This window comes from Pezoporus flaviventris, unplaced genomic scaffold (genome assembly GCF_033815535.1).
Source record: "Pezoporus flaviventris isolate CSIRO_AGI_PZ_B2104156 unplaced genomic scaffold, CSIRO_AGI_Pfla_v1 ptg000001l, whole genome shotgun sequence".
Classification (NCBI taxonomy): Eukaryota; Metazoa; Chordata; class Aves; order Psittaciformes; family Psittacidae; genus Pezoporus; species Pezoporus flaviventris.
In genome coordinates this window covers 58,484,863-58,497,210 of record NW_026892549.1, presented here as the reverse complement: position 1 = coordinate 58,497,210, position 12,348 = coordinate 58,484,863, and the positions used below count along the sequence as shown (strand labels likewise).

Here is a 12,348-nt window from a genome sequence, read left to right as displayed (position 1 = left end):
AAGAGTTAATGTCTTTTCAAAGCATACTGCTCTTCTTGACCTGCTGCAACATTAGAAATCATGGTTTGCTCATGTCTCAAAATGAAAGTCAACCTTTTTAGAGGTTAAGAGTGAGGGAAAAACAGCAGATTGGAGGCTTTACAGCAGGCTCCTGTATCCTCTCCAAATAGGAATGTAATTACTTGATCGAGGATGTGTGCATACATCCACCTAGGATTCCACTCCAGTATATGATTTCCAGGATGGTGTGAGATGAAGTGTAAGATTTCTTACTCTCCACTGACTGCTTTTCAAAGTCTTGGAGCCTATGAATTTGTAAGAAAAAAGAATGACCTCTTTTATCGCCCTTTGGAAAGACTCAACCCATCAATATGGCAGGATTTATGTTTTTGTGTGCTACCATAGTGATCAGGTTTTAGCTTGTACTTTGCCCCTGTTGCCAGCGTGCACATGTGGCTCTACATTAATGTTCAGCACTGTTTGTAGTCACTACCTGACATAAATAAATGACTAAATCCACTCCTGCAGAAGCTTCATCACCTATTCTCAACTCCTTCCCCACCTGTGCTAATAATTACATCACCCAAAGAGCTGCTGAAGCTTGAATGTGACAGATGTGGCCTGCAGGCCCATAGAGCCGCATGCTGCTGGGATGTAAGCTTTACTTCTGCTTGCGTAGTGTTGTGATTGTGAAAGCTGGTAGTAATTAAGATGAAGTACGATTAAGATTAACCACTTCAGTATTAGCTTGATGTTTTGGACTTCTGTTTTGCTTTGCAATGTACCACTAGTTCAAGAGTGAAACAAAAATAGTGGTAGCTCTGGTGTGGGTTAAGTAATGATTTTAAAAGCCAGTTAAGACAGTGTAAGTGAAAACTAGTTTCTGTCAAAGCAGGACCATGGCCGTGCAGCTAGATTTTGCTGAAGTGTGGGATGTAGGGCTTGCTTTTGCCTGATTGACTGCCTGGAATTTTGAGCATGGAGGTAAAGGAGATGTAGTTTCTAAAGGACCTGAACTAACTGTTGAAGCTGACTCTTGCATAGGCTGCTCACTTGTCTATAAAGCACCTCCAAAGAGTTCGCCTTCTCCACATTTCCCATTATCCTATATGCAAGATAGAATGGAAGACAAATGTAATTTATCATTTCTCTTTTACAGAAGTGGAACATAGAACCATAGAATGGCTTTGGTTGGAAAGGACCTTAAAGCTCATCCAGCTCCAGCCCCCTAACACGAGGCAGGGGCACCTTCCACTAGAGCAGGTTACTCCAAGCCCTGTCCAGCCTGGCCTTGATCATTTATGTAGAAATGGAAGAATTTGCAGTTCTCATTTCTGCTACGGACATTATCAGCAGGGCTGGAAATAAATCTTGGATGCAAACTGCTTGGACTATCAATTCACACAAACTACAAAAAGCAGATAAGGAGGAAATCCCATGAGGTTCTAAACCTCATGGGATTTTGAATAGGGTGCAGGGTGTGTTCTGGGGATAGAAAGTGCAGAAACAGAATGATGGCATTTTATAAATCACTTGTACTTTGTTGTGTACAGAGGTGTTTGCTTCCACTGTAGCAATGAATGTTGCTAATGAAATCAGGGAGTTAGGCAAAAGGACAGGAAAGGCTGGTTCAGCCTGGAGAAGAGAAGGCTCCTTAAGGGGAGACCTTAGAGCAGCTCCAGTGCCTAAAGGGGCTACAAGAAACCTGGAGAGGGGCTTTGGACAAGGGCCTGTCGGGACAGGACAAGGGGAATGGCTTTAAGGTGCCAGAGGGGAGACTGAGATGAGCTCTTAGGCAGAAGTTCTTCCCTGTGAGGGTGCTGAGGCGCTGGCACAGGCTGCCCACAGAAGCTGTGGCTGCCCTATCCCTGGCAGTGTTCAAGGTCAGGTTGGACACAGGGGCTTGGAGCAACCTGCTCTAGTGGAAGGTGTCCCTGCCTGTGGCAGGGGCTTGGAACTGGGTGAGCTTTAAGGTCCCTTCCAACACAAACCAGTCTGGGATTCTATGGAAGTTATTAGAAGCATGAATGGCTTGCTGAAAGTTACTGGTTTGTTAGTATATGCAGTACACATAAACAGAAGTCTGCCCCTTCTGCTAGCCAGGATTGGTGTAAGGAGGTGGACTCCTTGCTAGCCTGATCTCATATCCAGGACTTTTGTTGGGCTGGCAGGAGTCCTCCTTTACACCTTATACCTTCCCTGCAGGCATTTGGGCCCCAGCTGTGTTTCAGGTAGGGTGAGTAGTAAATCTGCATCACAGCCAGCCTGTAGTAATGGACCTGCCCCTCTGCCTGCATTTGCTGTGATGATGTTTTGAGCCTTTTTGTAGGGCAAGCGCTCTAGCTACCTTTAGCCTCTGGTGCTACCTGTGCATGGGCTCAGTTCTTCCTTTGCACACAAAGGGCATTGCAGTCCAGGTGGCCTTGTCTCTTGGAACTGGTTTTGATCTCATCTCACAAGAGGCAGTGACTTAAGCACATCTTTTTTTTTCACCCTCCAGGCAAGTGGACTTGCTGATTTAACTTGCTCCTTTCCATGGCTGCCTGACTATTGACATGTGTAACATGCAGAAAGTATTGTCAGTCAGGTGTTCTTCATTTCAGGCATAGAAATCATAGAATGGTTCAGGTTGGAATGGACCTTAAAGATCCATCTGGTTTAACCTTCCTGCTATGCAAAGAAAACAGAATAATCCTTGTGTGTGCTTGCTTGCTTTCATTTCCTGGCCTCTGAATCATTTTCGAGTAAGGTCAGAGGCCTCAGAAGTGGCCTGAATGTTGATCCAGTTTGATGTTTTCCACTTTGGAACTCTTCTCCTTCTTGCTGCACTGGTTACACTTTCAGATCATCTACTGCTTCTCTGCTGGGCTTTCCCGCAAGCCCCATTTCTTCTTTTGTCCAGGGGAGTTACCACTTGAGTAGAGGACTATGCAGGTCTCATGGCACAGGTTTTTAGTCTTTTCTTCTATTCTGAAATGGAATTTCTCAAAGAGGAGCTGTGTATCTGATGTAGCTGAATCATACAAGTGACTGTAAGCATCTTACTTGTTTTGTAGCTCACTGGTAGCTAAGCATTCTATCCCGAGACGAGCAATGGTGTCACAGATGCTCTACAGATTTCACAAGATTGCTCTGCCTTGGATACTCTTAGTATTACATTTGGGAATTGTCTTTACAATAATGAAATCTAATCATATTGGTTTATGTAAAAGGAAATAGCATGTATCCAGGAAAACAGCTGCAGACTGAGGAAAATAGACTGGAAGTAATCTTATATAGGTCAGTTTCATGAGTAGTTTCTATGTATGATACATATAGATAAAAAAGCAACACATGTAAGTGGATTTATGTTAAAAAAAGATCTCTTTATGGATAATTATATAAATTTGTGGGCTTTTATTTTTTAAAGAATGAAAATTCTTCAGGAATCTCAAGGCAGCCTTCAACAAAAGGAGCAAGGCAACACGCCAGACCCAGAGGAGAAGGTAACTAGAGGGAGGATATTATCTCTATTAAATATGCTGGAGGTTTATTGAATAGGAATAGCAGAAATACTCAACTATCCATGTTTTTTATTTTCAGTTCTTGTTTTATACTCCCATTCTGCATTTATGAAGCCAACAGGCAACTTTTTCTGCATGGGTTTGATAGAGAGTGGTGCTGGGTTCCCTTTGCTCACATTCCTCATGCACGATTGCAGATATAAATTCAGCCTGCTGTTGATATTCCTTGTGTTGTCTCAAAGCGCCCTTTTTCAGTTGGTCTTTTAGTTTCACAAGAGCTCTTTCTTTGCTTAAGAATCTAGCAAATTTAGACAAATTTGCCTTGCAAAACTTGGGCTTGTTTTGGTTTTCCTATCACTGGGGATTAGTGGACAGTATGTCCCAAGTTAATACAATTATTGTAAGTTACCTTTACATAAAGTCATGTGGAAAGGTTTGTTCAATGTATAGAGCAGAGCAGCGTTCAGCACAATATTTTTGTTTCAGTAAGACTTAAGGTATGTTTTAAAGGTATTTTAGTAAGGTGAAAGAGGTTTGTGAGGCAAAATATGCTTTCCTATAGGGATGAATCATACAGCCATGAACCCTGAATTTGTAGCTTTATCACTTACAAGGGCTGGGGCAGCTCTGCTCTGGAGCCAGGCTGAGAGAGCTGGGCTGGTTCAGCCTGGAGAAGAGAAGGCTCCTTAAGGGTAGACCTTAGAGCAGCTCCAATGCCTAAAGGGGCTACAGGAAACCTGGAGAGGGGCTTTGGACAAGGGCCTGTCAGGACAGGACAAGGGGAATGGCTTTAACCTGCCAGAGGGGAGACTGAGATGAGCTCTTAGGCAGAAATTCTTCCCTGTGAGGGTGCTGAGGCGCTGGCACTGGGTGCCCAGAGAAGCTGTGGCTGCCCCACCCCTGGCAGTGTTCAAGGCCAGGTTGGACACAGGGGCTTGGAGCAACCTGCTCTAGTAGAAGGTGTCCCTGCCCATCGAGGCTTTAAGGTTCCTTCCAGCATAAACCAGGCTGAGATCATATGATTCTATGTATCAGTTTAACATCCCTGTTCAGAAGATACAATAACACCTGTGAATTGATGTCTCATTCTGTCTAAAGCCTGATACTGTTTAGACTAATGAAGCATGAAGATCTTCATACACTTAAATCGGGCAATGTCAATGTTATTTATGTATGTATAGAGATGTATGTATATTAATGTACGTATAGAGATCGTGTGTTGCCATGTTTCTTACCAAGCACCCACATTTTCTTTGGGTTTCTGTTTTAGCAGATTTCCATGTGTCTGAGACAAAATACTAAAAGAGGTGGGAAATGGAATAGACGTTTAGGCACCTAAAATGCCTTGGCAAAGGGCTGGCATTTTGGATATGGATGGCTGTTGACATAGAAGCTTAATTCAAGTTGGTGCTTGAACATTGAAGATTTTACATTGCATCTCATGTACTTGTGTGCTGTGAGGTTTTAATAATATTCCAGCTGAAAAATTCCATCTGGATTCTATTAAATATAGTCTGATTTTACTGCTTAGTGATCCTTGCTGATCCTATAACTTATTTCCCAGGGTTTGAATATTTTTTTTGATAGCCTGAACTAGACATGTCTGTATAGGTTTGTCCCTTCTTTCAAATCAGGATCCAGCTTTTAGGATCAATGTAATATGGTCAATGGTTAATGCTGTGTTTTGGCTTTAAGGTAAATGTTATAAAAGCATTCTTTTTTGATGAAGCAGCAAGTCAGTGCACTCAAATTTCACTTTACTGAAGTGATGAATACTTTGGGGCATCAGTTGTTTTGTTCTAATGCAACATAGCTGCAGTAGGTGAGTAGTGCTCATAGATGCTTTCTTACATTATTTACTTACATAGTAAGTAATCCAGAGGGGAGTAAAAACCTGGAGCTGTGCTGATGCCTGTTGCCCACTGGTCTCTGTAGTTAGTGGTGATAATCAGTGCTGTGTTGTCCACTGTTAACAGAGATAAACAAATGCACAGCAGGAGAAGCCAAAGGTTTCGTGTCATCACTAAATAACAATTGTAATAAACCAAACTGAAATGGTGAATGGAGGATTAATTAAGCAAAAGCAGGTATATTTGCTGTCCTGGTAACTAAACTAAGTCACACCAGCATTTGCTCACCTCTGTTATGAATAAATTCCTCATGGTATTGGAGCAAATGTGCGTTGGTTTGGTTTATAGTTAATATTACATTTATTACTACTCAGGCAGTGGCTGCTTTTTATAGTTGCAATGTGCCTTGCAGCAAAACTTGTGCTCTTAACTGAGATCTGAACAGGTTTCCTTTAAGGCACTGAATTACTTTCTCAATGGAAATCACAGAATCCCAGAGTGCTTTGGGTTGGGAGGGACCTTAAAGCTGATCCTGTTCCAACTGTGTCCAACCTCGCTTTGAACACTGCCAGGGATGGGGCAGCCACAGCTTCTCTGGGCAGAGCTTCTCTTTGGGTTTTCTGCTAAGCTCTCCTGGGTAACCTGTGCAGGATGATGCTGAATGTTTAAATGCTAGTTTCAGTTTGATTAAATGGCAACTTCTCCTGGCCTTAGTCTGCACAGGTAAATGAAAGTGCTGGTTGTTCTCCCTCTGCTGTGTGCTCATCTCCTGCAGTAGTAGAACTCAGCATTTTTGCTGCAATGGACTGTGTATCGTTGTGGCTATTTCCCATGGCATGGGTGGAGGAGCAGATCCTCTGCTATTCAGCTGTATGCGCTGAAAGCTTCAGCTTTATGCTGCATGCAGTAATTTCGTGGCTGGTTTTGCTAGTGTGGGATGTTTCCACTGAGCATTAGGCACTGAATGTATTACTCCAAGTGAAGGGAGGTTGTGTGTGTGTGTGTATTGTTCAAGCTAAATATTCTGCCCATATTATACAGACCTTGCAAACTGTATGAGTAGTTTAATTTGACCATGTGTAATCAATGCACAGGCGTATTTTCAGGAATGATGTACAAATGTAACTGGGGGAATGAATTGAAGATCATTGGTAGATTAAATGATCTTACGTCTTTTTGCAAGAATAAGCCACTTTTAGGTAGCAACAGAAGAGGACTGTGTTTGTGGACAAGGCTCTTCTATGGCATTACCAGCAAGGTGTGGAGTTCAGCTATGAGAAATCAGCTTTTCTTGCTTGAAGTTTCTTAATGGCTTTAGTCTGAGAAGTGTTTAAAGTCTGAAACAAACCCAAGTACACTGTGCATTCCAAACAGTATACAAACAACAGGGTGTGTTTTAGCAATTAATTCATTAGTCATTAGTTTATTAGGTAAATATTGTATTCTTTCACCAGCTCTCAGGCTAATGAATAGTATGTGTGAACAGTTTCTGAATTGAAGAAGTTGCCATTAGTTTGCAGGAGCATGAGGAGTTCAACCAGCAGTCATGTAAAAAGGCTTTGTGAACTTGGTATGTTATTTATTACACTCAAGATGGTTTATTAAAGCAGGATAGCCCTTAAAGAAATAGCACCGGGAATTTAGCATGGCTTTGTCTTTTCACCTTCTAATTGTATCTTTGGTTTCATTTGGCTATAAACTGTTTTGTTCCAGAAGCTGTGGAAATGAAGGGCGTGGCAGATAGGATTTCAGAGGACAGTGTTGCTAAACTGCAAGAGCAAGCTGAACCAGGACTTGAAGAGAAAGGTAGGAGACTAAAAACTTGACAGCCTTGGACAGTCTAACTGGAGCGCTTGGGATTGAACTTGAATCCATGCAGCTAAATGAGTTAAGGAGAGCGATTTATGCTTAATTCAACTGCTCCCTTGTGTTTTAATCACATCTTGTGATAAATTCCTCCTTGAAAATTGTACTTTCCCTGATAAAACAGTTACTTTTAGTTTCTCTTTCCTTACTCCTCTGCACCTTTTCAGAGCTCAGTGCTTGCAGTACCCCAAGGGCAGTGCATGGCTGCTGCATGTGAAGCCTTTGGTGACTTGTTCTGTGTAAGAACTGACTCACTGCATGTTGCCTTTTTGTACAAGTATTTGGGAGCTGCACTTAGTGTTTGCATTTGACAGGACTTTAGAGGAAAATTCTGTCTCTGCATTCTTATTTCTCCATTTTTTTTCCAAGTTCTATATAGCTCCCAAGACATATGTTGCTAATGAGGTATTTGTATCTAGCTGCAGAGTACATGGAGCCATAGAAGCAAAATGTAGGAGGAAGAACTGAGATTTAAGCAAAAAAGCTGCATTCTTGTGTTCTTCAGGTCCAGATGCTTGACTTCACTGGGGGAGTTGATGCCATGGATGTGGAAGGTCAGAGGCTGTTTCCCAGTCCACCTGTGGCTTTCAGAGCCTCAGAGCTGTGTCAGACCTTGGCCAAGACATTTGTGTGACCTTGCACAAGTGGGAGAACTTCCATTCTTCCTTTTAATCCTTTGGACCTGTCTTGTCTAATGGAATGTATCTGTTATGGAATATAACTTTATATTCCTCTCTTTATAATTTGAATGAGGAATATCCACAGGTTCAGTATTGATTTGGATTGGCTTCTCAGGTGGCATAAGAACCAAGTATTGACTGGTCTTTGTTTTCAGCTTTATTCAGTCAGACAGTGTAACACAGTAGTGCATTGATGAAACTTTATTTCCTGTAAGTTCTTCTAGAGGTGAAACTGTCACTCACATTTCATACCTTTCACAAGATGGAATGGGAAATAAGTCTGACAGTCATTGCAGATAGGTAAAAGTTGGGTGCTATTTGGAGTAATCAGAAGACAGTGGAGTAATCAGAAGGCAGTGATGAACTGCCCCTTTAATGGACTTGATGATCTTAAATGATCATTTTGAGCACTGAGGCTCTGAACCTTTCCATGATGGTTTTTTGTTTTGTTGGGGCTTTTTTTCTCCTCACAAATGAGGATGTGTCAGCACACCAGTTATTCTCCCTTGGTATCCTCCATTAGGAATCCTCACTGGATTCATGGCAGCCTCTTAAATAAGAAGTGAATGTTTAAAGCTTTCTGGCAGAAGAGTGCTTTGGCCTGCCTCAGCTCTTTGCTCATAACCCCTGAAGTTATTTATGTTCCACTTTCTTTAGACATAGATACACTCAGTATAGCAAGAAGGGAGGAACAGCTGGATTTCAGGTCACTATAAAAGTGTATACCTGCATGAGGCTTGCAGGACTCCTTGCAGCTGTTGATCTTCTGTCGCCTGAGTAGCTGTTATGTTAGTGTGATGCATGTTGGGATGTCGTGAGAGCAAGTAATCAGCTGACTATAGAATCATAGAGTCTCAGACTGGTTTGGGGACCTTAAGCTCCCTGAAGGGACCTTAAAGCTCCCTTAAAGTTCCAACCCCCTGCCATGGGCAGGGACACCTTCCACTAGAGCAGGTTGCTCCAAGCCGCTGTGTCCAACCTGGCCTTGAACACTGCCAGGGATGGGGCAGCCACAGCTTCTCTGGGCACCCTGTGCCAGCGCCTCAGCACCCTCACAGGGAAAAAAACTTCTTCCTTAGATCTAACCTGAACTTCCCCTGTTTCAGTTTGATCCCATCACCCCTTGTCCTGTCGCTACAGTCCCTGATGAAGAGCCCCTCTCCAGCATCCTTGTAGCCCCCTTCAGACACTGGAAGCTGCTGTGAGGTCTCCACGCAGCTTCTCTTCTCCAGGCTAAGCAGCCCCAATGTTCTCAGCCTGTCTCCATACAGGAGCTTCTCCAGCCCCTGATCATCTTCATGGCCTCCTTTATTTATGATAGCTGTTTCTTTGAAAACAATATAAATTTATTTGACCAAGAGAATCAGCATAGAACTCTTGGTGTTGAACGGGATGGCCAGATGGATGTCAGCCAGTCCAACCCCCTGCTCAAATCAGGGTCAATGTTACCATGAAACTGTGGAAGAATTGAGACGATGCCACTTCCACAGACGAGGGAATTTCACAGTATTAAGAAAGAAATAAAGAAACAAGGCATTTTAAAATGGAGGTTTTTCTTCAGTGTCCCTTTTGAATTGCACGCACTCCAAGATGTGGAAAACCTGGAAGTTCACAAGATACAGAACTTTATATAAGCGTAGAGGCCTTTTCTGTGCTGGATTTCATGGTCAAGTGTAGTGCTGATAGGATTCAAACTGCTGTCGTGAGACAAGTTAGATTTGCCTAAGCCAACGTTTTATGTTTGTTTTGTTTAATAGAAGAAGTGGAGGATGTGGCTCCTGAGAAGCCTGCAGAAAATGGTGAAGTACCTCTTGACCTTCCACCTCAGCCCATCCAAAGGTATGCTTCTATCCTTGAATCAAAGTCTGATGTGCCTGGAGGCACAGTCAGTCAGTCCAATTGGAAGCAGCAAGGAAACTTGGAGGAGGATGTTTCTACAAGTGGTACAAAATAATAAGTGTTATCCCATGTATGGTTTCCCTTTATTCACTTTCATTTCCTTCTATAAGGAAAACTTTAACATTATGGATTTAGAAAATAAATCTGAAACACTTCACGAATTGCCTCGATGTGCTTATTAAAATATGAAAGATGTGTGGAGAGTCTAATGAGAAGAATACAGCATTACATACCTGTGTTTCATAAGTACAGTGTTATGGATAAGGTGAACTTGCCTTTTAAATCCTAATTTACTTTTCCTTTGCTCAGCAAAGGCTTTTTTAATTATATCAGGGTCTTCAAGAAACCTGGAGAGGGGCTTTGGACAAGGGCCTGTAGGGACAGGACAAGGGGAATGGCCTTAAGGTGCCAGAGGGGAGACTGAGATGAGCTCTTAGGCAGAAGCTCTTCCCTGTGAGGGTGCTGAGGCACTGGCACAGGATGCCCACAGAAGCTGTGGCTGCCCCATCCCTGGCAGTGTTCAAGGCCAGGTTGGACACAGGGGCTTGGAGCAACCTGCTCTAGTGGAAGGTGTCCCTGCCCGTGGCAGGGGTTGGAACTGGATGAGCTTTAAGGTCCTTTCTGAGCCTTGGTCTTACACAAATCATAGGGGGTTTTGTTTTAGACACATTTTCTAGATTTTCCTAGACTCTAATAGGATAGCAAATGTTGTGCTATTGGGTTGTATATTAGAGATGTTTTCAGTGGGTTTATGCATTGGGTAGTTTACTCAGCTCTTATGTGTCTGTTTCTTTGGATGGACATACCAGGCTTCCTTTTATACTATAAATGAAACAGCCTCTTTGCTATTTCAGGCGAATTCCCCGTCCTGGCAGTGCAAGACCAGCACCACCCAGAGTGAAACGTCCAGAAAGCGCTGAGCTCTTACCTCCAGAAAGGTAAGGAATAGGGAATGTGGGTACAGATGTTTTTAGCTCTTGTGCCACAGTTTTCTCAGATCTTCTATGTCTCACCTGCTGATGAACAGCTTTAGGATGGGTCATGGAATCCTCGAGCGGTTTGGGGTGGAAGGAACCTTAAAGCTCATTGAGTTCCAAGCCCCTGCTGTGGGCAGGGCCACCTTCCACTAGACCAAGATCACCTCTGATCATTGTTTCAGACTGGAAAATTCAAGTCCACTTTATTTGTTTGATTGTTCTGCAAATCCAATGCATTATCTACAAGTTATGGTTATTTGTCACATTTGGAAGTTCAAAACCATAACTGTTTTGCCTTTGGAAACCCAGAAACAGACAACCTTGGAATGTTCACCTACTCTGCCGCTGCAGAAGATCTGTAAAATATGCAATGAATATTTATCTTCAAAAAAGGCTGAAACTGCCACTTGCAACTGTGGTCAAAATGGCTTACTTGATCTCTGATAAGTCACTGAAGTAGTGTGTTTAGAAGGAAAATGTATTTCCTTCCATGAGTGGAGGATGGCTACCTTGGGCAGTGCTGCTTTATTTTATGGGAAGAAAGGAGGGTACTGCTGTCTCTTCTATTCTGGATAGATCTTACTAGGCTTTTGGGGCAGATTTTAATAGGTTTTCATTTTCATTGTGTCTCCTACAGGAGTGGTAGTGGTAAAACAGTCTCAAACGTCATCATAGACCAGCAGATTTCTGATGATGATGATGACCAGTTTGTGGTGGAGGCAGCACTGCCACTGCCCGAAGTGCCACATATGGAAATGGTCTGTTCATGTTACACGTTATAGAACCTTTTTCCATCCTTTTTTGTAACTTACTTGTTTAAGTAGCTTCTAGCTGAATATTCTGGTAGAGTTGTGTATTAGACCAATGCCAACTTTGTCCAACTAAAGCTGTCTTCCTGCATGTGTAGGAGCCAGAAGTGGAGCTGGTTGAGGATCAAAAGCATGGTATGTTTGCTTTTACATATTTATATATAGATATGTATAATAAACCCATGAGTTTCAAACAAACGCTGAACACTTAGAATGCTGAATAAAGCAGCAAAATACCTCCTGAGGGTAGGAGCTTGCAAGAAAAAAAACAGAAATTCAGTCAAATCAAACCCAGTCTTGTTTCCTTGTGCAGCTGGATTTACAAGTGATGTTCAGCACAGAGTTTCTATACAACTCTCATGTCAGCAGGTTTAAACATTCTGCATCAAACTCAGAAATGAATGTTTCTTACAGTGTCAGGTACAGCTTGTCAGCTGTAAGGAGATGGCATTGGCTGCTCAAGACAAGCTGTAGAAAAGCTTTTAGAAGACTTCTTAACGTTTATGCTTACTTGGGACTTCAGATCTCTGATTCAGGGGCTTCTATTATGGTTACACTGGATGTAATTGGGGCAAATACACTTATTTGCATCCAAAATCTCCTTGCAAAGGAATAGCTATAAACTTTTATTTTGCGGTTCTTGAATTCTTCCAAAAGGGGGGTGCAGAGGAAAAGCCTTCGTGTTCATACAGCTCAAGGAGTTGGTTCTGGACCAAGAGTTATTCAGTAAATGATACTGATGGTACAGTTCAATTTAGAGGACA

At 42.5% G+C, this 12,348-nt stretch overlaps 1 protein-coding gene across 1 annotated transcript in view; it reads left to right on the top strand.

Moving 5' to 3' along the window:
* Window positions 1-12,348, top strand: part of TRAF3IP1 (TRAF3 interacting protein 1) — a 39,234-nt gene that overhangs the window by 12,272 nt on the left and 14,614 nt on the right. The window contains exons 7-12 of the mRNA XM_061460164.1: window positions 3,410-3,485; window positions 7,067-7,159; window positions 9,657-9,738; window positions 10,653-10,736; window positions 11,413-11,533; window positions 11,683-11,719. Of these exons, the coding sequence (XP_061316148.1) occupies window positions 3,410-3,485; window positions 7,067-7,159; window positions 9,657-9,738; window positions 10,653-10,736; window positions 11,413-11,533; window positions 11,683-11,719 (493 nt within the window). The remainder of the gene's footprint in view (window positions 1-3,409; window positions 3,486-7,066; window positions 7,160-9,656; window positions 9,739-10,652; window positions 10,737-11,412; window positions 11,534-11,682; window positions 11,720-12,348) is intronic.